Source organism: Rhamphochromis sp. 'chilingali' (genome assembly GCF_963969265.1).
Source record: "Rhamphochromis sp. 'chilingali' genome assembly, chromosome: 9".
NCBI classification, from domain to species: Eukaryota; Metazoa; Chordata; class Actinopteri; order Cichliformes; family Cichlidae; genus Rhamphochromis; species Rhamphochromis sp. 'chilingali'.
The window spans coordinates 18368937-18396731 of record NC_137936.1 but is presented as its reverse complement, the minus strand read 5'-3'; the positions used below and the strand labels follow the sequence as shown (position 1 = coordinate 18396731).

The 27795-nt window shown below is 40.6% G+C and overlaps 1 protein-coding gene and 1 long non-coding RNA gene across 2 annotated transcripts; both read right to left on the bottom strand.

Moving 5' to 3' along the window:
* Positions 1–372: 372 nt before the first annotated feature.
* crbn (cereblon) lies at positions 373–21025 on the bottom strand. Its single transcript, XM_080892413.1, has 11 exons — positions 20907–21025; positions 20535–20647; positions 20198–20400; positions 18782–18931; positions 14796–14958; positions 10718–10780; positions 10532–10616; positions 9107–9222; positions 5938–6002; positions 2798–2929; positions 373–1380 (listed from the first exon to the last, which is right to left on the bottom strand). Exons 1-11 carry the CDS (start codon positions 20977–20979, stop codon positions 1197–1199), a joined length of 1347 nt encoding a protein of 448 aa, XP_080748539.1. The 5' UTR covers positions 20980–21025; the 3' UTR covers positions 373–1196.
* A 3812-nt stretch (positions 21026–24837) lies between these two features.
* On the bottom strand, positions 24838–26564 carry LOC308402393. Its single transcript, XR_013972748.1, has 4 exons — positions 26455–26564; positions 26329–26355; positions 25849–25871; positions 24838–25170 (listed from the first exon to the last, which is right to left on the bottom strand). It is a non-coding gene; the product is annotated as an uncharacterized lncRNA (long non-coding RNA).
* Between the last annotated feature and the right edge of the window lie 1231 nt (positions 26565–27795).

The following is a 27795-nucleotide window of genomic DNA, read 5'->3' as shown; positions in this document are numbered from 1 at the left end:
CCCTTGCAACAGAATCCTGAAAACTGTCACCCTACAAACCCAAGAGAATATTAAAATAATAATAATAATAATAATAATAATAATAACTCTTAAATCTTATCATCATTTTGCCTTTCTGAATCCGATTCCTCGCACTTCAAAAGACACCGAGCTGGAGCGTAGGCACACCATTTTAACATACCACGCGTGAACAAACTAAAAGAAGGGTAAATGCTCCTCTTGCTCTGTCTCAGTGGGCTTTGACCTTTGATAAACAGTCTGCCGCAAGGCACCAATGCATCGCTAATTTTCACTCGTGCAATCAAAGATGATGCTCGTCTCCAGATGGGATAATGAGTCTCTAGTGAATACAAAACAGACACAGATTATATTACACAATATCATTATTGTCACTTCAGTTTCTTTTGTTTCGAACAAAACAAATCCACTGTGATAACAAATTGCAGTTTCACCAAACATCAATGAATATGTTAGCTTAATTTCCAACCTTCTTGCATACAAAAATACATCCGCTGTAATTCCAAAATTCAAAATATCTCCTATCGTGACAGATCTACACATACATGAGTGCACTCTCTTTCTAACAGTTTTCTCCACCGGTCTCTCGCAGCTGATAATAATATTAGAAATCCTATCTGAGAAACTCACAAAGGATCTGAATGCTAGACTATTAAATTACTGTGTGCGGATTTTACAACAGCTTAAAGTGGCCATCGCAGCTTGCCGACGACATCTCAATTTTAGCTGCATGCAGCCAGCTAAGACAGAGGAGAGGAGGTGAAGGTAAAGAGTATTATGCATTCAGCGTCCCCCTGTGGGTCTGTGTGTTCTTCTATTTGGAAAACAGCTGGAAAGAGGTGCAGATCAGGCAGCTGCATGCTGGGATCTTAACCACATATCATGGTCTATTCTGCAAGTCTCAGTTTGACTCTCACTCTAACAGACTGCTTTCAACCTCGACACTGCCTCCGCATTTTAAGAACCTTTTAGAATAATAATTACATCCAGCCTGTTCAAATATGCACTTAAAAATTGCCATCTGAAGGCCAAAATGACCTTTCTGCTAATATGCTGAATTTGTTGCCAGGGGTGACAGGCATTGTGATTGAAGAAACTGCAGCCAGACAGTGGCTAAAGATGCAGACTGTGGGAAGTTTGCAGGAATTTTCTGAATGAGGCAAATAGATGGTCTGGTATCACAGACAGAAGAGGCGAGAACCCTCTCTGCCCTCCTCCCCTTCACTCTGTGGGATACGAGGGAGCATGGCTGAACGGGTCAGACCCCAGAAACGAGGTGGAGACAAGTCCTTCTTGGTGGCTGTGAACTTCCAACCCATGTGGGATCCGCAGGTTCGACACTGAGCAATCGTCCAGGCGTACCTGAAAGCAATTAAAGTGCCACATTTTCACATTTGTGATCAGTAGTGCATACAGTACTGTGTATACTTTTGGCACTTTGCTACAAGCAGAAAGCCTGAAGAACTGTTGCTCAGGACCACTTTAAAAATTACAAGGAGGTCCGGCTCTTTGGAGGCAAGAAAACAATGCAAATAAAAAAATAAAGTGCAACTTAAGACTTATGCACTGTACTCTATTGCCGCATGATTAGATGACTTCCAAGTTCCAAGTTAATGCCAACACAGTCCTCCCTGTGAGTGTGCCATAAGAATAGATTCAACGATGTCTCAGTAAAAAACGCGCAGAATCACATGTACAGTAAAGGTGAAACATACAAATGAAAACTATGTACAGAAAGTCAAATATACCTTGAATTCACATAACTAAGAAGTTCACAGTATTACTCTGTAAGCCCAGAGTCAAAGCAAAAACAAAACAAAAGCAAACCATGTCTCAAGAAACTTCTAGAATAACTCTGTATTATACTGGAGTAGCCCATTTTATCATGTGGCAGAAAAAACATAAGTAGTGGTTTGCAACTACAGAAACTGTTGATTTTGCTCATCTGTGTATCAATATTCAGAGCATGCACAGCTGCTGGAGTTGTTTATGTGTACATCTCTCAGATGAGTCGGAATGAGGTCAGATCACGTTTGCACTGAAAAGTAAAATTGATCTAGAAGTCATTTGTGTCCAAACTCATTCCTCTTAAGAGTGTGACTGTTTTTGTCTGCGACAGAACCAAATCACAAGTCCCACTCTGGAGTCTGATTCGCCTGGTCGAATCTAAACCTCAACTTCTAAAACTCTGAAACAGATTCTTACAGGTCTGTTTAATTCTGTTATCATTCACCAAATCTCTCACAGTGTAGTTCAGCGATACAACCTTAAAAATATCTTAAAATTTTAAAAGAAAAACTGACATTACTGTCAGCATAAAGTGCTTTGCACAGGTATCATGTTGCAGGAATTTAAATTGGGTTATTTAATTACTAAATGAGCCCAGTGACAGCCTGATGGCCTGTCCAGGGATTACCCTCACTTTTGCCCTATGGCAGGTAGGACAGACTAACACCCTGTGACCCTGAATGGGAAAAGCAGGAGAAGAAGGATGAGCGGATTATTAGTGTAAGTAATTTGGAGGCTTCACTGACTGCAGAATCCAAGATTGCACAACCTGAACATGCATAAAGAGATGCACCATTGATAACCAAGTTGACACAAAGTACAGTACAAAGCATTTTAATTTCAGGCACTGAGCAGTGTCACAGCAACTTGCAGCTACACCAGATGCCATTAAATTCTAAGCCCTGGGCTGTGAGGTATCAAGAGATGTGTCTCTTACTTAAAACATCCATTTATGGAAAGCACACTCATGCTGTATGCTAAAAATATTTACCCTGGAAACCAGCTGTGCAGCGTAGATGGCCTTCCAACCAGGTTAAGGTTGTTGGCTTTGTAGACAGTCAGCGTTTCGTGGACGTAACCGTGAGGGTTGACGTACGCAGCCATGGGGCCGTACAAGGACAGGCTGCAGAGAGAGGCAGAGAGAGAGAGAGAGAGAGAGGCAGGTGGAAAATGTGTGAATTCAGTAAACTGTTGAGCCAAAACAAAACATCATGAAAGCGAGACACTGAAAATGAAAAGGGGAAACGGGCTTTAAGAGGTCTAAAATTGAAAATGCCAAAAAGTTCAGCTGTGCTCATCATTTTTATATTAACAATGAAGACAAATTTTCTGTCTTCATCGTTTCCTTCTTAGAGCATTTTAACTCTTTTGGGTAATGTTTTCAGTGGAGCTTCTTAAGAACTTTGAATCTCATCTGTGCTATTTTCAGCTAAGCTAAAAATGCAACATAAAACTGCAGGCGTACGCATGACTCACACAATTTTAAAAACTGAATGCTTGACCACTAGATGGAAGGACTTTGGCTCTGATATACCGTGAAGGCATTTTACTGGCATGGTTGGTATCCACTTCCTGCCTTAGTGGGAGAAATCACCTCTCTCCTGTTGGTCATGATCTCTTTCAGAGTGACAGAAGAATATGAAAATAACATGAATCTTATGCTAAGACCTTAGCACCACCAGATAACAACCCATTTGGTCTGATTACACAGTGGCATCATTAAAACAGGGAGAGAAAAAAAATGAGGAAATGTCTTTTAGAGGAGTGGTGTTCATCTCCAGGACCAGTGAAGCTGTTATGTTAGGCTGAGGTTAAGGCTTCTTATGATGGGGTTTTTTTTTTGCCTTTATTTGTCATCTACCTTTAGCTGGAGGAGAACATTTGCTCCTTTTCATGGAGCTAAGAGTGAAATTTGGAAACTCAAAAGGACTGCGCAAAAGTTTCAACTCATCCCTGGAGAAAAATGGGAAGAAAGTGCAGTGATTTATTAAAACATGTGCAATGATACAATGAAATACAGTATCTAAGGTAAAATAAGAGTTTGTAAAATGAGCTTGAAAGTCAATATTTACTATGATCACCTTTATACTTCAACACAGCCTGAACTTACTTATGAAAGCTTTCTTCTAATTTATTTAAGGAGTCTTCAGGAATAGTTCTCCAGGCTTCTTGAAGGACATTCAAAGAGCTTCTTTGACTGTCTTTTGTTTGTGCTGTCAAGATTACCCCACACTGTTTCAATAACCTGGAGAGGCTAAGCCAAGGCTGATATCGTTCCATTGTGCATTTTTCAAATTTGGATTCGTCTTTCAGACTTTCCGATATTGTTCATCTGCTGATGTTACTTCAGCCTGTCATTTCTTCTTTTGTCCTGTCCAGTTTTCCTACATTTCTTTAAGGACAGACCATAGACAATGGCAGGTTTTCCTAATATCTCTTTGCGAATCACCTTGTTGGTGCAAAAAATACTATTTTATGCTGTAAACTGTATTATCTGTGGCATTTATTATAGAGTCAACAAAAACAAATGTGATTAAATTATGTGTTTTGTAGTAGGCTGACAGTAACAAAGTACCTAAAGACGCCATTTAAAATTGGTTGTTTGTATTACGTCTAGACACAATACTGGTTCATCACTTGAGCTAGGTGTCTTTTTTATGCTTGAATGATCCATAGGTCAGTGTTACGTGGCTTAATAAATAAAAACATTCCTCTCAAAATGGTCAGTTACAAGGTTTACACTGAAACGGAGTGAAAATGTCGAACGGAAAACAACTTGAAAAGGTTACAAGAAAGTCTGGCTGCTTGGAAGCAAAATATAAAGAAATGAAGATGACTCGAGACTTTTGCACAGTACTGTAAGTGGTAAAATTGTAAATTGACTGATTCTTGTATAGCTCTTTTCTACTCTCCTGGAGTACTCAAAGCGCTCTATACAACATGCCACATGCACCCAATCACACCCATTCTCACAAGCACTTTCTCTATACTGAGTGCTTCCTAACTACGGTCACGCACATTCATACTCCGATGGATGCATCGGAGAGCAACTTGGGGTTGCTCTCCGATGCCCAAGGACACTTGACATGCAGACTGGAGTAGCCAGGGATCGAACCACCAACCTTCCGATTAGTAGGTGACCAATTCTACCGCCTGGCTGCTCTACCGCTACAGCCAGGCGGTAGAGCAGCTCCTGTACAGCGCTAAACCCACACCATGAATAAGGTTTGAAGTATCAAAAGCCAAACACAATCAGAAATGACGCATCAAAAGACATTTTGATGTCCCACACACACAAACACACTAAGTATAATCAGCCCCAAAAACTTCATTTTCAGTCAGTCTTTAAAGCGGTAATTTGGTTACATTTAATGTACTTCTGCTCTGGCATTGAAAGAAGATGCATTAGCACCATACAGTATGTAAATTCGTCAGAGGCAGTGCTTCAACTATTAGTCTGCTTGCCTCTCTCACACATAATCACTCTCTGACTCAAAATATATGGATGACAAAACAGAGAGTGCACTTTTCTCATAAACCCCTAAGAATGTTCTGGGCAATTTCATGACTGTTCAAGGTTTTTTGTGTCACTGTTGGACAAACAGATTAACCATTACACAGCAAACCGTCAGAAAATGACATTATATAACAGTGTGCATATAAGAGAGTGCACTTAGACTGTGTGAGTGAGGAGGTGTAGAGAAGCACCACTTACTTTCCTGATGTAATCCCAGAGTTTACGTAACTCTCAGACAGACAAATTGGTCTTAACTTTGACGTGCTAATAATGTCAGTGATTACAATGAAGAAAAAAAAACAAGAAGAACTTGGATAATAAGACCTAATAAAACTGTCATAAACCTCCACCCCCAATTATGCCAGCTGCTCCGGAAACAACTCAAAAAACTATAAAAGTCTACTACACTCCATTATTGTTAAAAGCAGGAAAAACTGCCGACTTGAACATGGAAATCTGTGAAATCTGTGAAGTTGGTTACATCATCTTTTATTCTATTACTGAATCCAAATTTCCAGTGATGTGAGAAGGATGTTACTAGTGCTGAGACGGAACCACTATGTGCTGATCACTATCAACTACTATTTTAACAAAAATCAAAAACAAGCGCTCACCTGAAGATCTCATTTTTTGTGGTGATTTCCGTGTCCTGGCACTGTTTACAGCACAGCGACGTGCACTGAGGAGGAGGAGAGAAAAGAGGGTTTTAACAATATGTATACATGTCACATATTTTCAAAGCAAAGCGTCCACTGTTGAGGCTCATTGAGGGCGTTATATTAATCATGCCATTCGTCACGCTTCCACAAATGCGACTCAAAACATGGCCCGAGCTCAGGTCACGTCAGTGTCGTTGGTGAGAGGGATTATTATCCTCAATCAGAAAGAAGGGACAACAGATAATGGGCAAACACATTTAACGAGCACTTCACAAATCAAGCTTCAGCTTCTGATTCAACACAAGTGCGACACACTGATCACTGTTTATATAAACATGCCTGGAAAATCATTAACATTAACTTACCATCCTCCTCCTGAATCAGTCATCTGAGCTTGCTAACCAATTAGATTTTTGTTTGTTTTTCTAATTTTACTCCTTATTATTTGGATTTGGCTAACTGACTAGAGCCACACCTTTTTTTCTTTCTTTTTTTAAAACCATTTTTCATTCACAACATAGAAAACATGTTAGTAAATCAGTCTGTAAATGACTAAGAACTGACGAGAGGAATGTTGTCCTATTCTTCTCCGAGTCATTTGATGTTACGTACTGTATGTTTACACTGAGGAACAATTTGTTGCAGATTGGTGAAGGCCAGCCCATCTTTACTTCTGAGGAACTCTACCTCTCTAAGGTGCTTTTTAAAAAAAAATGTTATACCCACTCATGTTACTGGCCTCTTGTCAATTTAATTCATTAGTTGCAAAATGATTTCTTTTTAGTACCTTGCTTCCTTTCCCAGACTTTTTTGTTTTCATCCCAGCTTTCAGAGACATGGTGCTGCCATCAAACAGCTTAACATATCCTCTTACCCCAAACGGTCGCAGCAGATGGCCACCCCTCCAGGCCAGCCTAGTTCTGCTGGAGGTTTCTCCGTGTTAAAAGGGAGTTTTTCCTTCCCACTGTGGCCAAAGCGCTTGCTCATAGGGGGTCATATGATTTTGGGGTTTTTCTCTGAATTTATCATTGTAGGGTCTACCTTACAATATAACGCGCCTTGAGGCGACTGTTGTTGTGATTTATATTTAATATTTTTAAGTACCTTGATTGCAATCTTTTTTTTTTTAATTTGTTATTAGATTAAGACCCTGATATCATAGTGTGAGCCACTACGATATCAGATGTGTTGTCCATTCAGAGAGCCGCCGGTCATGGAAGAAAGGTGAAGAGCATATCAGGATGATTTGTGATGGAAGTAAAAGGAAAGGTGGCAGTGAGATCGGGTGTGTCATATACAGTTAGGTCCATAATTTGTTGTAATTAAGCACCTTTACACCACCACAGTGAGTTTCAAATTAAAGAATCAAGATTGTAGACTTTGAGCTTTAATTCCAGACGCTTCAAGTCCTGCATTAACTGTGTGGGGATTTCAGCCATTTTTATACAGTCTCCCATTTTCAGAGACTCAAAAGCAACTGGAAAAAAAATTACATAATTTGAATAAGGAGCCTAAAGTCTAAAACTCATGAAGAAGACTCTTGATTGGAGAACCTGACAGAACCTGACTTAGTTAGATGATCTTAACTTACATATATTACATATACTTTATTTCTCATTAAATAACGGGGAAAAGGCTTCAACTAGCCTTGTCAGTCAATCGTCCAGTTCATTTTGTACCTCTGAAAATGAGGGACTATGCACATAAATTGCCAAAATTCCTAAACAGGTAATACAAAGCTTTCTGTAAAAAACCTTTGAATGAAAGCTAAAACGCTGCACTTCAATCACTTCAATCTTGAGTATATAAAATCCACTATGTTGGTGTACAGAGGCAAAATGACAAGAAATGTCACAGAAACTTATGGACTCAATTGCAGGTTCGAGATAAAAGGTCAGGAAGCAGAACTGTAGGTAGTTTCTCATGCGAAGGAGATTTACACTGGGAATGAAAATGATGGACAGGATTAGGAATGAGCATATTAGAGGGAAGGCTCAGGGACAAAATGGAGAGGAAGGAGAAATGATGGTTATCTTTAAGAGAAGGTTATTAAAGTTTGAGCTTCTGGGCAAGAGGGGAAAAAAAAGAAGGCACAAGAGGTTTGTGGATGTTGTGAGAGCAGACAGTCAGGTGCTGGACATGTGACAGAGCAAGACAAAAAAGACTGGGAGAGATGAAAATGGATGATCGACAATGTGGAATCCTAATGGGAGTATCTAAGAGAAGAAGGAGTAAACAATGTGTGTTTGATGCTGATGAAAGCCCCGTGAGGGCGTAACCCGTCTCCGTATTAACCAATACGCTACACAATATAGGAGCTTTAATGCAACTCCTCTCCTTCCCTTCTTTGATTTTACTCTCATTAAGCACTCACACATAGCTTTTTGTCATCCTCTTCAGATGAACACAAACAAAGTAGCTATTGCTGTTCTCCACTGAGCATGTGTGGAACATGTCTTCCTGTGCTCAAGTATGGCAATGACTGAAGAGGGCCTGAAGAATAGTCTCTGTAAATAGCGGAGCTGACTAAAGGGATTAGAAGAACAGCTACCAGACCAGAGATGATTTCAAATCATCTGGAGTGGGAGTTAAATGTTTTTGCCAAATGTAACAATTATGAAGCAATTTCAATCGCAGCAAAGTGATGAAACCACTGACCAGCATAAGTGTCCTTACTACAAAGCCATACTGCTAACACGGCTAAAAACAACCTGTGACTGCTTTGGCCCACATGACTGAGTAAAAGCAGATCTACAGTGGCCAGAGTGCTTTGTTTTGAGTTTTTTTCTTTAATTGAAATATGGATAGCTCTCTTGCTGTGTCCAACCTCTCCTTAAAATCAGATCAACCCCTTCAAGGTGACAAACAGCTGATGTTCACTGCATGCTAAATACCGGTCCATTAACCTTAAATGCTGCAATGGCTGCTTTTGACTCTGAAAACTGAAATATTGCAGCACTAACACATCTGTCAGCCCCCGTCAGACATGGTTAAATATAACAAGACACACCAGAGGGACACTGTGTGCTCAGTAAAGCACAAGTAGGAATCTTATCACTGCATAAGACAAATTATGTCTGAGGTTTGGGGCAGGTCAGCGAGGCTGTTGGTGACTTTTACTTACCCGATCCATAATGTCTAGCTCACAGCGAAGTCTCTGGATGGCGCTGCCAATCTTTAATAGCTGGAGCCGCAGAGCATCATCTATGGGCAGACAGGCTGCTACTCTGTAGGAGAAATCTGACAGAGCGTAGACAGAAGGACAAGAGAGCGATGAAATAAAGAGGACAGAAAGTACAACGAACACAAACAAATTGCGAGTGTGCATGTTTACATACAGATGAGGACAGAATTATTAGCCCCCCTAAAAAAGTAGTTCCCAATAGGGATTGCGTACCATATTTTACTTTGCACACAGAAACAAAACAATTTCACAAGAAACAGAAACAATCAGGTGAAAATTATTAACCCCCCTGATGCTAATAATCTATTGCGTATCCTTTTTTCTGGGTAACACCTTGCAGATATTTGTTGTGGTTTTCACACACGTCTTCTGAGCAATCCCAGCCCATTCTTCTTTGGTCAATCTCCACCACCCCCTCCTCCTTCTGGTCTTCGGTACACACCATAAATTTTCATTCAGATTCAAGCCAGGGCTTTGTGCAGACTAGCCAGTAATGTTCACTTTGGTCTTCTGATAGCAATTCTTCACCAGGAGCCATGTATGTTTTGAGTCACTGTGCTGGAAGACAAAGCAATGACCCAGAACCAGTTATGCTGCTGACTGCTTTCTTTTAAAATCTCCATGTCTTTCTTCTTTATTCCTTCCACCTTGATGAGATTCCTAGTTCCAGATGCACCGAAGAATCCCTACATGATACTCCGACCACCATGTTTCATTGTGGTGCTCTCTGGGCTGTCCACCGCTCTTCTTCCTCCAGATATAAGCAACGTTTCTGTGGCCAAATAGTTCTGCGTAATCTTTTTCCAGGTTGTCTTTAGCATATTTCAGTCTGGTTTAAAAGTGTCTTTTTCTACAGAAGTGGAGTTTTTCCCCTTCAGCAACCTTGCAGTCCATTCCTGTGCGGCGTTCCAGTGAGTGTCCTTTGATCCTACAATTTCTGACTTTGCTAAATCATTTACTAGTGTCTCTGCATTTTGTTCTGGGGTCTTTAAACACATCTCTCACTAGTTTTCATTCCAGAGCCTTTGGAAGCCTTTTTGGCTTCCTGCCTCTGCCAGGCTTGCTCTGTATTAATAGCTCTCTTTGAATTTATTATTGATACGTCTCACTCCAGTTCGTGACTCTCAGAAAACCTTGTATATCCATCTCCTGCCTTGTGACCATCAACAATTCCTTTTCTTAAATCTAAACTTATTTTATTTTTGGAACAACACTTTCTCAAGTGACATTCTGCAAAAAAACTAGTGTGTTTAGAAAAGCTATGTAGAAATTCCCCTTGACTTCATCACTTTAATAATAGGGGAGGTAATAATTTTGTCTGCATCTGTACCTGTACCTTCTGGAATAAAATCAACATAGTCTGACCTACTGCATTCGCCGGGAGGGAATCATCCTTCAGATTCTCATCCCATTCATGAAGCTGTTTCTTCACCCTGTTCATGAGCGACTCCTGTGAGGTGAACCACCAAAAGCCGAGAAATCTTGGTTTATATTCATTTGTGTGTCATGTTTATATATAGAGGAGGAAGTGCCGCGGGCTGCAGTACTTACTGAATCATAGAGTGCGTAGACCCAGGGTGGCCATGGCGTCAGACTGGCACAGTGAAACTTTCTCTGTGGTCAATAACACATGTATCACTTAAATCAAATCTAATCTGATGATTATGGAAGCAACACAAGATCCGTCCCTTTGTCATATAGAGAAGTAAAAGTAGCATGTTCCAGGTCACGGTTTTGCACATGGGCTACTTTCACATCCAGTGTTAATGTCACCTGCACAGATACCTTAACATGTCATCTACTTATTCTCCTTTAACAGTAGACATTAACATTTTCTCCTACTAAAACAATCTAACACCTGCCAACACATCTGCACTAAGTCACTTTCTCTACTGTTTTTAACTGTATTGATTTATTTCACATCTTTACATTATGAAACACATCAGCTGCAACAACTAGTCAATTCATGTGAGTGAACTGGATTAAAATGAACTATGTACTAACTAAACACACCATAGGTTATATGTACAGGTTGTATTTGGAAATGTCAAACAATAAAGATTAGCATGCCCAACTCCAAACATGCTGAACCATAAAAATATCAAGCTAATTCAGCACTCAGTTAAATGTAGGCAGTATTTAATATTACAAGACAGAAAAAAGCCGCTTATCTTTTTTTTTTTACCACTTACAGTTTATGGAGGTAAAAATCCCAGAATTTTTGGACAATGACACATTTTTTGCAATTTTGCCTCAGTACTTCATCACAACAGATCTGAATCAGACAATCAAAATGCGTTTGAATTGGCAGAATTTCAGCTTTAATTCAAGTAGTTTTACTAACTGCATTAACAGTTTAGGAGTTAGAGACGTTTTTATCTTGGGTTTTTTTTTAATTGTTTTTAATAACAATTTTCAGGGGCTCAGAGGTAATTGGACAATTGAATGTTAATCAGTATAATGGGCAGATAAGGTCTCTTCCCTCGTTGGCGAGATGTTGTTGGAAGTGAGGGAGGCCATCATTAGACTGAAAAAAGTAAATAAACCTACGAGGGACAGCACAAACTTTAGGTCCAAATCAACAATCAAAGGCCTGAAAGACCACAGACGACCCCTACCAAATGATCATAACCAAATTAATTTAATAGCAACATCTGACCAAGTCAAGAACACTCAGTGAGATACAGTTGCATCATTGTCAAAGTCTACAATTAAGAGATGACTTCATGATTGGGAAAGGAGGATTTACAAGAAGGTGCAAACTACTGGTTACACTAAAGAACAAAAACACTGATAATCGCCAATGGTATGACTCACCCTAGTAGCAGAGACACCTGTGGGATCAATTTCAAAACCCTACATGAACTTCTTCTTGTGTTACTGCGTTTAAAAGATTTTCAGAAAACTTGACCTTGGGCTCAAACTCAAGGTCGTTGAGATTTTTATTAGCTGCACCCACTGTATTAAATTCAAACATTGCCTCATTCTCGAGTTATCACATTCACAAACTCACAATCATCCCGCTAACTGTGATGATGACAATACCCCTTCAGCCATAAGAGGACAGATTAGACTTTCCCAGAAAACATCTAAAGAAAACATCTAAAAGAGCCCGCGTCGGTCTAAAATAAGTTCTTTGGACAGATGAACCCAAGAAGAACTTGTACGAGCTAGGAAGAGAAAAGTATGGAGAAGGAAAAAAACAGCCCTTGAGCCAAATCAAAATACATCTGTGAAACATAGTGCAGGAAGTGTCATGATACAGGCATGTATCGTTTGCCAGTGGAACTGGACCACTAGTGTTTATTGACGATGTGACTGCTGATAGAAGCAGGAGGATGAATGACTGATAAAAGTGTACAGGGCTATGTCTGCTCAGATTCAACCAAATCCTGCACTTCACACTGCAAATGGACTATGACCCAAAGCATACTGCAAAAGCAAGCTGAGATTTTCTCAAGGCAAAATATTTTAGATATTCTTCGGTGGCCAAGTTAGTCACCTGATCTCAACCCAACAGAGCATGCTTTTCAGTTATCAAAGACAAAACTAAAGGCAGAGAGAGCCAAGGTCTAGCAGAGGATCTCAGGGGAGGAAACAGCTTTTGATTATGTCCACAGACTTTCATCAAGTATTAAAGACATTCCATGTAATTAACATTATGTTAGTTTGTCCAATTACTTTTAGGTAGTTAATGCAACATTTTAGGAAAAATTGTGATTTGATTTAAAATCTACTGTGGTGGTGTAGAGAGGCATAATCTTTTTTTATGTCACTGTCCAAAAACCTTTGGATCTAACAGTATAGGATTAGGGTGGGATTCAGTGAAAAGGATTCAGGTGAAAATGCTCATTTTGCTCATGATTCAAATGGAAACTTCACCACATATTTCTAGTAATTCTTTGAATGTATTTCAGGTCTTCACTTTCACACAAAACTAGACTTTGATTATTTAGTTGGTCCGCGCAGGACCTGACAGCTCGAGGGTCGTCAGGTCCTGCGCGGACCAACTGTGTGGGGTGATGGAGCACCTCTTCAACCTGAGCCTGAGGTTGGGAAGAGTCCCACAGCTCTGGAAAACCTCCTGTGTTGTACCAGTGCCAAAGACTTCACGCCCCAAGGACCTCAACAGCTACAGGCCGGTGGCTCTGACATCCCACCTGATGAAGACCCTGGAGCGGTTGGTCCTGGCTCAGCTTCGGCGCCTAATAAGCTCATCACTGGACCCACTTCAGTTTGCCTACCAGCCTGGCATTGGAGCGGATGATGCCGTCATTCACCTCCTACATCGTTCCCTCGCTCACCTGGAGACCGCTGGAAGCACTGTGAGAATCATGTTCTTTGATTTCTCCAGTGCCTTCAACACCATTCTTCCCTCGGTTCTAAAGGACAAGCTGGTGAACTCTGGAGTGGACCATCACCTCACTACCTGGATCCTGGACTACCTCACCGACCGACCACAGTATGTGAGGACTCAGGGCTGTGTGTCGGACAGGGTCGTCTGCAGTACGGGGGCCCCACAGGGAACGGTTCTGGCTCCGTTCCTCTTCACCATCTACACTGCAGACTTCTCCCACAATTCCACCCAGTGCTTCCTGCAGAAGTTCTCTGATGACTCTGCAATAGTGGCAAAATAGTGGACAGCTACAGGTACCTTGGTGTTCATCTGAACAATAGACTGGACTGGACTCATAACTCAGACGCCCTCTACAGGAAAGGGCAGAGCAGGCTGTACCTGCTGCGGAGACTCAGGTCGTTTGGAGTGGAGGGCCCACTCCTGAAGACCTTCTATGACTCTGTGGTGGCTTCTGCTATCTTTTATGGTGTGGTCTGCTGGGGCGGCAGCATCTCTGCTGGGGACAGGAAGAGACTGAACAGGGTGATCCGAAGGGCCAGCTCTGTTCTAGGATGCCCTCTGGACCCAGTGGAGGTGGTGAGTGACAGGAGAACGGCGGCTAAGCTGTCATCCCTGTTGGACAACGTCTCCCACCCCATGCAGCAGACTGTGACAGCACTGAGCAGCTCCTTCAGTGGGAGACTGCGGCACCCACGGTGTGGGACGGAGAGATTTCGCAGGTCTTTCCTCCCCACTGCTGTCAGACTCCATAATAAAGACTTTAACTGATCAAGCACACACATCCATACATATGCAATAACACTAAGTGCAATAATCCTTTCTGTCATCGTTGTATTTTTACTCAGTTGTATATAGTATTTGTATTTGTATTCTATTTTTATCTTATTGTATTTTTATTTTATTTTATTCTACTGTATATAGTATATTATTTTATTCTATTCTGTACAGTTGTGTACTGTATTTATTCTTATTGTATTCTAATTTTTGCCACATAACTTTTGCACTGTCCACTTCCTGCTGTGACAAAACAAATTTCCCACGTGTGGGACTAATAAAGGTTATCTTATCTTATCTTATCTTAAACAGGCACCGACTGATCTGATGTTTTACTGAACAGTTTCTCAAAGTGGAAAAATACATTTTGCATCTTAGATGAGGAAATTCATCTTAACTTTCTTGTCACTGTCATCTGATTCAAACATCTCCAAAAGTAGAAACTGTTACTTTTAGAAAGCGCACACAGATTTCACGTTTGTGCATGATTCTCTGTACCTGTTTGTAGTTATTCCACCAGCACTGAGCCTGTTTGCAGCTCTGACTTGGAGGTTTGGAAGAAGGGTGCATGTGGAGCCTGGACAGAGGCGTTAGCTGCACAGCGGAGAGGGGGTCTGGAAGGATTCGTTCTGGAAGGATCTGCACTTTAGCCTGTTTGATCCTGAGAAGAGGAACAAAAGCAGACAATAACAAAGACCCATGACACAAAAGAAGGGAAATGTGAATGATGACAGCAGAATATGAGTGAAACTGAGCAGGCGAATAGTAGATTAAACAAATGGTGCACTGGCCAAACGCTACATTACAGGATGTTTGGATCATTGAGGTGATCACAAAAAGGTGCCATCTGGGTTTTTTCCTCACTCGACAATAAGAAATATTTTGCCAGTGCCCGACACAGATTATTCTCAGTGAACTTCGTGCAGAGAAATACAAAGCAAAGCCAGACCACAGAGAAACAAGAAACGCTGCCTCACAGCTGTAGGGCTAAATCCATGTCTGTCCAGACTTGACCTTTTAATCTGATCTAAAATATAATTACTAAGCCATTTCATCCCTTTACACATCTGAGAGACATTTTGTCATAGTCCCCTCCCAAAAAAAAGTAATAATTCAGACTCAAATATCAAATTATGAGCTTCCACATAATGAGCTTGGTGCCATTCTCAAAGAGGGGGGATAAAAGTCAACAGATTTTAAGGGTTTGTTAACTGGGGTGTAATTTCTGTAGCATGATACACATTTTGTTTATCAAACTATATAAAATATTGGGAAAATGCACAGACCTCTGTCAAATAAGGTAACACAGACTCACTGTCTCTACTGGATGTGACTGATAACCCTCCACCTCCACCCATGAAAGGCAGATTCTTATCCCTGACACACCCTACAAATATTTCCCTCTGCAGGAAATCTTAGAAACATTACAGGGAGGATGTTTACTGAAATAGAAAGAATAGACAGAAAAAGTACAAAGTATATTTTAATTTTAAACAAGTCCGAGCTGCAGCCTGTCAGCATCAACGGGGAGTGCGTGGAAAGGGTCTCCAGTTTCAAGTTTCTGGGTGTGCACATAGACACAGACCTCCAATGGAGCTCTAACACCTCTGCGATCTTAAAGAAGGCCCAACAGCGTCTCCACTTTCTGAGAATCCTCAGAAAAATGGACCTGAAGAAGGAGCTGCTGACCGTCTTCTACCGCTGCTCCATTGAAAGTGTGCTGACATATTGCATCGGTGTGTGGTTCTCCAGCTGCACCACAGCACACAGAAAGGCACTCCAGAGGGTCATCAATATGGCCCAAAAAATCCTTGGACATCCTCTTCCCTCCCTGAAGGACCTGTACAGCACTCGCTGTCTCAAGAGGGCACGCAGCATCCTACGGGACTGCACACACCCAGGACACCGGGTGTTTAAGCTGCTGCCGTCTGGCAGGAGGTTCAGGCTGCTGAGGTCCCGAACAAATAGACTCAAGGACAGCTTTTACAACAGGGCAATAGCCCTGATCAATGTAAATAGCTGACCTGACTGGATACCTCCCTGGACTTTTTAGGGGGAGGTAACAATGTTTAAAACGATAACAATAATATTTATATTTATAACAAGGTGCAATAATAATTAATGTGCAATAATAACAGTGTGCAATACACATACACTTATTCTTCTTTTTTATACTAAGTTAATATACTGTGTTGTGTTGTTTGTTGCGTTGTGATGTGATGTGTCATATCGTGTCGTGTTGTGTTATATGTAGTGCCGACGTAGGACAGTTTTTCCAATTTCATTGTACTACTGTACTATGTATGACTGTGCAATGACAATAAAGAGTTATCTTATCTTATCTTATCTTAAGAGAAAGAGCAGACTGCATGTAATTGAGTGATTGATTAAATGCTGTATTTTCCAAGAGTCACAACAGAAGGTCAACACAATCATGGCAACCACTGTATGTGTATTATATAACCTCAATTAGAGAAAAGGAAAATGCCTTAATAAAGCCTCATTTTTATGGACAGTATGTGCCGATGATTTCCAGGGAGGATGTGGGTTAATATGATCTATTACATGACTTCAATAGATACATCTTTATCAATGCTTCCTTTGTTTTCAGTCCAAAAAGACAATATGCTTTGCATTTACGCAGCTGCACTGAACTCTGGAATAAGTCAGAAACGTAAATCTGTTGTTGCAACAGCCCTCTTCACAAATTTCAACATGTGAGGATGATTCTAGAGGCGGTGAAAAAAAATATTGCAAAAGCATAGTATTGTGATTGTGATTTTGTGTGGTGATATTGTATGGATCTGGAGACACTAAATATTGATATTTTATTAAATACAATTAAAATACTCTGGGAGTACTATGCACGAGAGGGCATCATCATCCTGTGATAATGTTAGCCAAGTAAACTTACATTATATAAGATAAGAGATAAGATAAGATAGAACTTTATTAATCCCTCGGGTGGGTTCCTCTGGGAAATTCGACTTCCAAAAAAAAAAGCACAGCAACGACCGAAGTTACAGTTACAGAATATATATATATATATATATATATATATATATATCATCTCAACCGAAAAACCATCCAACACTGGACACGCTTAGCTTGACAAAGCTACTTCCAAATTAAAAGCAAGCTAATGACTCAGTGACGCAATTAAAAATAGGACTTATGGTGGCGAGATGGTTGCCCAGAACTTGAGTGTTGCACAGTCATGACCACTTGTGCAGTCATAAGGCAAATGCACAGATCACCCAATAGGAGACAACCTTTCTGCAAACAGTCACATTCTGATTTGAACTGACTGCAGTCACTCACAGAGAGATTGTTAAAGGTTTGCACAGACATGCTGTCTAATTTATAAATGCAGACAGTTTGCCATCAGTCTGAATGAGTCTTTGTCAATGAGCACAACTCGAGGGGACTCGACACAACTGGCTGTCAGCTGGTTGTATTCTGGTTTTGTTCCAATGGAAGAGGAAGACTGCTGAGCATAAATGTAATAGATAGATGTGAATTTCAGTTTATGTAGACAGCAACAGATATGCAAATTTCAATGATTTACCATTGAATTATTAGAAACAGACTGCGTGTACTTGCCAACTTGCCCCATTCAAAGGTAGACTGATTACAGACTTTTAGTGATAAGTGTTGTTATGTTTGACAATCTCATTTTGCAGCAAAAAGAAAAAAAAGAACTAAAATGACATAACATTATCTTACTGGATAAAAGGGATACTTTGCAGTTGATGATAAATTGCAATATACAGTATGTTATTAAAATACACAACATTTTGCAGAATGTTCAAAATCATAATAATCTCATATTGTGTAGTCTGTTTACCACCTCTTGGTAATATAGATAGGTATAGAGCTGACATCACCTCTACACATCCACATGCACATCCGCGCGATGCTGAATTGCTGTAATCTCTGGTTTCCACAAGCAAATGTTTTAAGAAACTACATTTCTTTTAAGTACATCTATTAGAGACAGCCTCCATGCTACTTGTTTTGAAGCAGTTTGTGACGCAATAAAAACCTGTGTTTCTAGTTGATTTTATCAAGTGTTAGATTGCCCCCTAGTGGTCAAATACTGTGTGACTGTTGACGGTGTGTCTCTGTGCCATTATTGACATAGTTTTCCTTCTCATCTAAATGTGTTTCTGACTAGTTGTCCGGCTGAAAACCTGCAGGTATGCAACTCCTGTAGAAAACAGCTGTCTCACTAAATGCAAGAAACAAAGTTTCCTTTTTTTACTGCAGAAACTCTGAATTAAACAAGAAAAATGTTTTGCACCCATTTTCTGTTCCACAGCTGGCTGCATTTTTTTCCTTTGCATATATTTGATTTCATTTGGCATTTTTTAAGGGTTATGTGTGGCTTTGTTGATTTGTCGCACATCTTTGAACCAGGGATTGGCAGTAAGAATTCAGCCCCCACCTTTGGTTTAATACTTTATGAGGGAACTTCAACTTACCCATCTGCTTGAGTTCTTATCTCGTGGACCTTAAATCGCTGCCTCCCTATAGCCTTCACTTTGACTGTTTCAATGCCGTACTCCTGCTCCTCTCTGTATGCATAGATTTCAGCCGTAGTTCCAAACTCTGCATCCGGCTCACCTGTATCGCTGCAGACACACATCAGATGCAGAAATTGAAATGAAATGCTGAGAATTATCCACCAGTGACCCACAAGAAACAGTTTACATAAAGAAGAGTCATGGAAATTTGCAGCTGTGGTCACAAGGTTACACACACACTCAACGTGGACATGAATGCCATAGTAATTTTGGCTTAAAAAAACAACAACAACAAAACAAACAAACATTAAAACAAGAATTAGAGTACACAAGCCTGAATTTATCTGGGATTTTCTATAACCCATTTTCTATAATCCACAGAGGATCTGCCACTCTTCTTGGCAGAATTGTTAAGAGTGCGTTTCAATTCATTGATTTCCTGGTATGGACCTGGCTTTTAAGTGTTGTTTACAAGTTTTCAATTGATTTGAGGTCTTTAGAAAGACCATTCCAGAAGCTTTTACCTGCTTTAGCCATTCCAAAACAAGTTTTTGTGTGTGTTTGGGATCATTGCCCTGCTGAAAGATGCAATTCTATACACGTTTTAACCATCTAGCTGTGAGTGAGTTAAAGTTGAAGAATTTAGAGGTGGTACACTTTCATTATTTCATGTACTTTGTGCCATGTACCAGAGCCACAGGCAACAAAACAAACCTGGACCATGATGCTATCACCACCATATTTATGCAGCTAGTACTGTGTTACTAGGTTTGCAGCCTCACCTGACGCCAGTGTCAGGTAAATAACATGTGACCACACCCTCATGCAATCACCTGAGGTGCAGGAAAATCTAAACACCTGTGCCACCATAACAAATAAACAAAACATAAACATTCATTTTGGTTTTATAGTGAGGTCCTTGGACTTTCCCATTGTTCTAAGTATTGGTCAATCCTGGGAAAGAGACACTACCAGTTGTAGTCAACCGTGATCAGAAATGAGATATTAATAGACCTAAGACTTGTCAGGTTAAAAGACACTGCATAACCTTCACATATTTGAAGATTTAAGTGAGTGTGTGTAAGCCAGAGTGTATAACTTTAACCCTCCATGGATTAGAGAAAATCCAAAAATAATTTCAAACTTCTGATATATGTTTTACAATCATTCAACCCTGGGGGAAAAAAACAGTTCAAAGACATCATTAAAAGCCCAAAATTGCAGTGACATTCATGCCTATGATGAGTGTGTGCAACCTTCTGACCACAACTGTATTTTCTTCAAATGAAAACAAAAAAATGCTTTCCATTTGTAGGAGTTGTGCATCTTTCCATGATTGCCAGCATACACAGAGATTTTAACAGCATCACACACCTGTGTGCGAGCACAGCAAAAGTGCGGTCTCTCTGGATGACGCTCCTCATCATGCTGACCTCCTGCGGCCTGAAGAGCTGCAGAGGCAGCGTCTGGCCCGGCACCAGCATCACAGCTGTGTGTGGCAGCACGGGAATGGTCTGACAGCTGTCGTCATCGTGGACCGTACGGCCATGAAACTCCTCCATGTCTGAACCCAGGTACTGGCACACAAAAAGGGGGTTAGATTAACACAGCAGCTGCAGAGAAACTAAAACTCTGAGAAGGATCACATGCATGAAAGCAAATCATGTAAAAAAAGATGTTAGAATAAGAGGGATTGTGATGCATGACTCACTGAATGTGATGTGGGAAGACTAGGGTCAAAGGTGATGATGTTGGGCTTTTCTGCCTCCTCACTGTCTCGATCTTCGGTCTCCATGTCATCCTCCTCTTCCTCCTCCTCATTGTCTGTCACAGCGCACAAGTGTACACAGAGAGGCTAAGTTAGGTAGCTCGTTGACAAGCCTTAGACGTAAAAGCTTCACCTTAATAAATCGCACTGATGGCATAATTGAAAAGAAAGCGAAAGCAGAGGGTTGAGACAGTGAGAGTGATCACTAACAGTGGCCTGCTGTGGAGGTGTGTTAGCTAGCATTTAGCAGGAGGAAGAGAAACGCACTGTCCCGGTGAAAACACCGAGCAGGCTTTCGGTCAGCTTAACGGGTACCTGGTAAGAGCTGTAACTGGTTCCCCATGTTGTCGTTGGCGTTGTCTTCCCCTCCACCCCTCTCGTCAGCCATATCCTTGTGTTTACAATACTAAGTCTTCTTCTACGGCGTATCAATGTGCAGGACCCGGTGGAAATATAGCGCCCCCCGGCGACATCGCTACATAATGTACACTGTTGAAATGCCATTTTACTACGGTGGCCCCGAGGGGCCAAACGAAAGCAGAATAAATGCAGCAAAAGCATAAAAAAACACGTCGGGGGAAAAAATAGAGAAAAAAGGAAACAAATTAAAAAAGAAATTAGAAATAATAAATAAATACAATTTTTTAAAAATGGCTCAAACGCGACAGCCAAAAAGTAAAATTTTAAAAGTAATTACTGGGTTTTATCTCACTTATTTGTGCAGCGATACAAATGTTCCAATGACAAAGATCATGAAAAAGTTCAATTTGGCTGCATGTCAGCAAAGTTATCTGACATTAGTGATGTTAGTTAGTACTTAATGCAGGTTCCACTTGCTTTTAAAGCTTTTACTTTATGATGCACGCCATTCAAAGATCGACTTTAACGTTAAAAAGACATTACGATTTTATGAATAACTAATGCCAGAATATTCACAAACAGAACAAGCTGAAACATGTAAAAAGGGTGTGAATGCTGCATAAACATTAGCAGACAGCTGTGGAGGACAGGAGGACCTTGACACTGAGCTTAAAATCACTTTTACAGCCCCGCAAAAACAGCACGATCAATTACACTAATGTTAATGTTAGTTCGGTTATTTCGGTTATGCTGCCTTAGCTGGTTCTGTTGGTGGTGTTGAGCCATATTTATTTTAAGAAGAAACAAGCAGACAGTTCACTTGTTAAGTTAAAAGAATAGTAGTTTATTCACAGGACCCAAACATTTGGCCAGTGTACAAACTTAACCACTTTATACTTAAATTTAGCTCTCATCTTATTTAGTACCCCTAATAAAATAAATACTAATAAAACAGGAAATACTCCCTGTGCTATTTTTGTACTAGTGTATATAGCCTGAGCCTGTCACCTTTCTGTCTGTCCTGCACCTTTCCCTTCTCTTTTTCTTTCTCTCTGATTGTAAAATAAAAGTATGAACATGTATTTATAAGTTAAACTTGTGTTTTAATCACACGTTTGATTTCCAGTCTGAGAACTAAGAGTGTTGAGAGTCAGGACAGACTGCGTGACATCTTGAGGAAGAAGCTGATAATCCTCCACAGAGCAGAGTGGCACAGGAGACGGGGAAGAGAGAGAGCCAGGAAACGAGCAGCTTTTATTGCTAAAACAACTGCTCGGGACAAACACAGCGGCCAGCTGAAATGCTCAATAGAGGAGGTGAGTCACTTCCTTCAAGACATCATGAGTGACCCACAGAGGGAACAAGATTTGGGACCTAATGAAGCTCTCGTCAACCCCCCATAGCAGAGTTTAAGTTGACAGAGCCAAGTTTGAAGGTGGTGTGTGAGGTCATCAAGTCAGCCTGCTCAGCATCCTCCCCAGGTCCCATAAGCACTGCCCAGTGCTTCTCTGACATCTGTGGAAGATCTTAAAGGTGATATGGCAGAGAGCAAGAGTTGATGACCAGTGGAGGTGCACAGAGGGAGTCTGGATTCCCAAAGAGGAGGACTCGAAAAACATCAACCAGTTTTGGAGCATCTCGCTATTGAGCGCAGAGGGGAAGGTTTTGTTTAGCATCGTCTCCCGGAGACTGACCGAGTTTCTTCTTAGAAGCAGCTACATTGATCCGTCAGTTCAGAACGGGGGGGGGGGGGCTCCCAGTAGTTCCTGGTTGCCTAGAGCACACTAACGTAGTTACACACCTTATAAGAGGAGCCCACAAGAACAAGGGCGACCTAGCTGTTTTGTGACTTGACCTGACAAATGCCTGTGGGTCTATCCCACACAAGCTGATTGGGCGTGCTCTACACCTCCACCATGTTCCCAGCAAAATCAAGCACCTGATCTTGGATTATTATGGCAATTTCAGACTGATGGTCACTTCTGGGTCAGTGACTTCAGACTGGCATCGCCTCAGGAAAGGTATAATAACAGGCTGTACCATCTCAGTTATGCTCTTTGCTCTCGCAATGTACATGGTGGTCAAGGCCGCTGAGGTGGAGTGTAGAGGGCCGCTAACTAGGTCAGGACTGATGGCATCTCACCATCACGATGCCATCAGTCCCAGGGTGCAGGTGGATGTTATGAGGTCTTGAGAGTCTCATCTCAGGGGCAAGGATGAGTGTCAAACCTTCCAAGTCAAGATCTATGGTGCTGAAGAAGGGAAAGGTGACGGACAAGTTCCGGTTTTCAATCTCAGGAACTATAATCCCGTCCATAACGGAACAACCAGTCAAGAGCTTGGGAAAACTCTTTGACTCCAGCCTGAAAGACTCTGCTGCCATCTAGAAGGCAAATGTTACTGCACTAAATTCTGTAACTAAATTACAGTTACAATGATGTCGTTACTTGTGTTACAAAGGTTCTTCAGTTATCTGAAGACCAGTTGGTTAACAGTTGGTCGTATTTTACCCAGTAGGCAACGATCTGTAAATTAATTTAAATTATAAAACTCAAACAGTGATATATAGTCTTTCTGTGTATACTTATAAATTAAAAAACAACAACAAACAAACTCAAAAACTTTGGGATGCATATATTCCAGAAATCCACACATTCTGAATGAATAGCTACCATTGATAGGTACTATTCAAGTTAAAATTACCACACTTCTTAATGTCCAAAAGCTAACCTTATCTTCTGTGAAATTTTTCAGTTTTCAAAGCAATCAGATGGACCAGACTGGACCGTTTGGCAGGTTACTTCATATCAAACCACGTGTTTGATATTCCTATAGTAAACCTTTACAGTCCAGCAGGTTTTGAAAAGAGAATGAGATAACGATGTAGTTTAAATTAGAATATACAGGAAATAGGGCATTTCATTTACAGTGGCATATACAAAGGGAAAGTTACTACATTTACTCAAATATTGTCAGGTACTTAGCCTTGAATACACTGAATAGTGACTTTCTAATCCACATCTACTCATTATCAGTGTATATTAATGCCTGCAAAGGGGATATTTGTCCCTTTCAATACATTTCATACATTTTGCAAGAAATTTAATAGTATGAAATTTTATTAACTTTAATAACATGTCCATACTTGATCTTTTCATTCATAAAGTTTATTTCTAATGAGCAACTATGTAGCAGATTTTGCATTATGTCATTGGGCTAAAAACAAAGAACCAGAATGGTTGAAAATAGAGATGAAAAATAATGGAAATGAATGACTTGTTGTGGGATGGCCCTGAACAGCAGCATTTCATCAGCAAGATGCAATTTACAACTTGATTGAACTAAAAACACTGCCACCAGGATTCTGTGTCACAGCTGACCCCTTTAGCAGTTCACACAGGAGTCAATCTTGACCTCTGCTTTTAAACACGTGTACTATAAGTTGTCTTCCAACTGAAGGACTTTAACCTTTTTGATTTCAGATCGAAAGCAATTTTTCTAAAAGGCACTTGGATAAATCACCTGCAGTTACATTTGCCTCCAATTCTTTTCATCCAGCTAACACATTAACATTTAACACTCCCTGCATGCAGTTAGCCTGCCCGACAGCCCTGATAAAACCTACACATTGTGTAATTCAGTAGTGTCGAACTCCAGGCCTCAAGGGCCAGTGTCCTGGAGGTTTTAGATAACACCCTGGGTCAACACACCTGAATGAAATGATTAGTTCCTTACCAGGCTTCTAGACAACTGCAAGACATGTTGCCATAATTTAGCCATTTGAATCAAGGACACATCCAACACCTGTAGTGTAATTTATTTCAAGTACAAGTCAGTCAACCTAGCCTTACTTTATAACATAAAAATCAAGAGGTTTAAACTGGTGGTAATTTAACAGTGTTCATTTATTGTTCAAAACACCACAAACAATTGTACAGAAACAAGATGCATTATGGTCCATGAACAACGCAGCTGTAGTCATGTTCTTCTCCAGCATCTTCACCATCTTCCAGTCAGACCGTCACAGCGGGCTCCGTGAAAAGCGTGGTCATCTGAAATCGGGGGTTTAGGCCTTTAATTTCGTTGATGGAACCGCCGAGCAATCCCCCTTCGTCCGCATGTCAGTCACCTGGAGAGGCTCAGATGTGATCACAGCTGGCAGGCAGGAGGAGGGGCTTACTTTGACCTCTGCCTCATCTTTCTCCTTTTACGCTTCAGCCTGTTGGAAAACAGCAGCTATCAGTAAAACACTCAATAGCACAAGGACTAAGATAGTAACAAAAATTGTTAAACTATAATTCAGTAATACTAGTTATCGAGATTATGACCAAAACTGGACAGCCCTGTGATGCCCATCAATATCGGACCAATCATGTAAATTTCCCTTCAGCTGTTAAGGACAGGACAGGAGTGTTTTCTATTTAATGATTTTTATCACCACCTAGACCAAGCGAGTTTGTGAGTACATTGACGTGTATTCATTTATTCATTCATTTTGTGAAGCTTTTTAACAGTGTTCCCTCAGTTACAAACCTGTACATCTTTAAATTAAACACTGACACTGTACAAACTTGGCTGAAAACTGAATTTCAGTTATTGGAGTAATGCTGCTCAGGAACTATATAACCCAGGTCATTTTCAGTAGATATAATTTTCCCTGCATCCAATTGAAACGTAGGGGCAAACAATTGTCAACATTTGAACAAGCCCAACCTAACATACTTTACAGTTAAAGCTCAATGATATCCACTAAATGTAAAATAAAACAAAAACAGACTTCCTTCCTTATAAACCTGACTTTTCCAAAGCCTAAACAATTGTGTTGTCTAGCCTAAATTTAAGCAGCTTGGATTAGGGAGCTGACAAAGACATTTTCTTTGTTTATCATGATGCTTACCTGCGCATACGCTTCTTCCTCCACTGAAAAATGGGAGAAAAAGCACAGTCATTAAGAGTACATCAAGACCACATTTGCGCCACTACTTGGACAACATGCTTACTGTGATGCAGACAGTTACAGGGCCTCAGAACATGCAGTACATGTTTGTACTAAAAAGCATTTCACAGTGGTGTTTGTCACGCTGCATGCAGATCTGTTTTCAAACACGCATGGCTGCCTGGGCTCAGCCAGCTAGCTACGGTGCCAACATTACAAGATGCCCCAAAGAAAAGCTTCTAGTAGTATTAGCATTTATACTACTATATGTAGCTAATGCCCTGTTATCACTTAAAATTCTATTAATATTTTAAGGAGCTGGGTAGCAGGGTATATTTAATGATATAAACACGAAGAGCTTAAGGAAGGAGCTAGCAGCATTAGCTGGCGCGGGAAGAGGACACAAACAGCTGAAATATCGATATTGGTTTGTTATCTCACCTTGGCTCTCATCGTGTGGAGAGGTTTCTGTGAAAACGAAAACAATTAGTGATCAGTAAGAGTGGATGACCGGTTAAATTAGCAGATTAAATTGGATCCTGTTAGCGGGGAATAAACTCAACATACCTCAAAGCGAGAAGAGCAACGGAAAGAGGATGTGACGAAGAAAACGAGCGGCTTTTAAAAGTGTCGTGACGTCATGTTCAGGCGACAGCTGAAGCGCCTCAGCTCAACGGGAAATGTAGTCCAACTGTTCAAATCGACGTACGAGCGAACCAGGTGATATTTTCCAACCACTTTTCCTGCTTTCTAAAGGCGACGACCTTCCGTTGAGCACAAAATTAACCCTGCAGTCGAGTTGGTTTTATTGATTTTATGTGTTGTTAAGACTCGCATTTTTTAGTGTACATTACTAACACAAAATTACTGAATCAGCTGTTAAAGTCATAAATATTAATCATAGTAATCGATTATTAATTAATAATGCAATGTGTGTGTGTGTGTGTGTGTGTGTGTGTGTGTGTGTGTGTGTGTGTGTGTGTGTTGAAATACACATATTCATACACAATGGTGGACTAACACCAAAAAATAGCCACAAACCTGCTTTGAAGATCCTGTTTTATTTCAATGTCCCTTTAGAAGTTCACCTGGATCTTTCATTCATTCCAGCTGTTTTACACGTATATTTTGAAAGTGTTTAGAAATTTATCTAATAACCAGTATATGTGTGTTTCTAAATCAAACCAAATTAACTTTAGATTATCATTGAGTTAAATAAAGGTGATTTAAGTGAATTTAAACATAGTTCTTGGTGCTAGACAGGCTGGTCTGAGTATTTAAGAAACTGTTGAACTACTGGGATTTTTCCACACAACCACTTCCAGGCCCTACACAGAATGGTCCAAAAATATCCACAAATATCCAGTGAGCGGCAGTTGCCTGGGGGAACATGTTCTGTTGATGTCAGAGGTCAGACTGCTTCAAGCTGACATGAAGGAAATAGTAACTCAAATAAACACTTGTTACGATCAAGGTCGGCAGAAGAACAGTTCAAACCATGAAACAGACGGACTACAGCAGCAGAACCACACTTATTCCCACTCCTGTCAGCTAAGAACTGGAAACTGAGGTTACAATTTGCACAGACTCAACAAACATTAGAAACAGCAGATTGAAACAACATCATCAGATCTGATGGTTCTCGAATACTGATGCAATATTTAGGATGCAGGGTCAGTACTTTGCATAAACAACACAAAAGCACAGCTTCGTTCTGCTGTGTATCAGCAGCTCAGGCTGCCTGTGGTGTAATGGCATGGTGGATATTTTCTTGGCACACTTCAGGCTCCTCAGTATCAGCAGAGCATTGTTTAAATACCACTGCCTACCTGAGTATTGTTTTTGACAATGTCCATCTTCTGACACCAGCTTCCAGAAGAATAACACATCATGATACAAAACTGTCTC

Excerpts from the sequence above, each read along its gene's own strand:
- crbn (XM_080892413.1), bottom strand. The coding sequence starts at position 20,979 with ATGGCTGACGAGAGGGGTGGAGGGGAAGACAACGCCAACGACAACATG. Across the intron at positions 14,959-18,781 it reads ATAAGAACTCAAGCAGATGG|GATCAAACAGGCTAAAGTGC; the intron begins GTAAGTTGAAGT and ends TCCTCTTCTCAG. Across the intron at positions 9,223-10,531 it reads CCTCCCGGCGAATGCAGTAG|ATTTCTCCTACAGAGTAGCA; the intron begins GTCAGACTATGT and ends ACGCTCTGTCAG.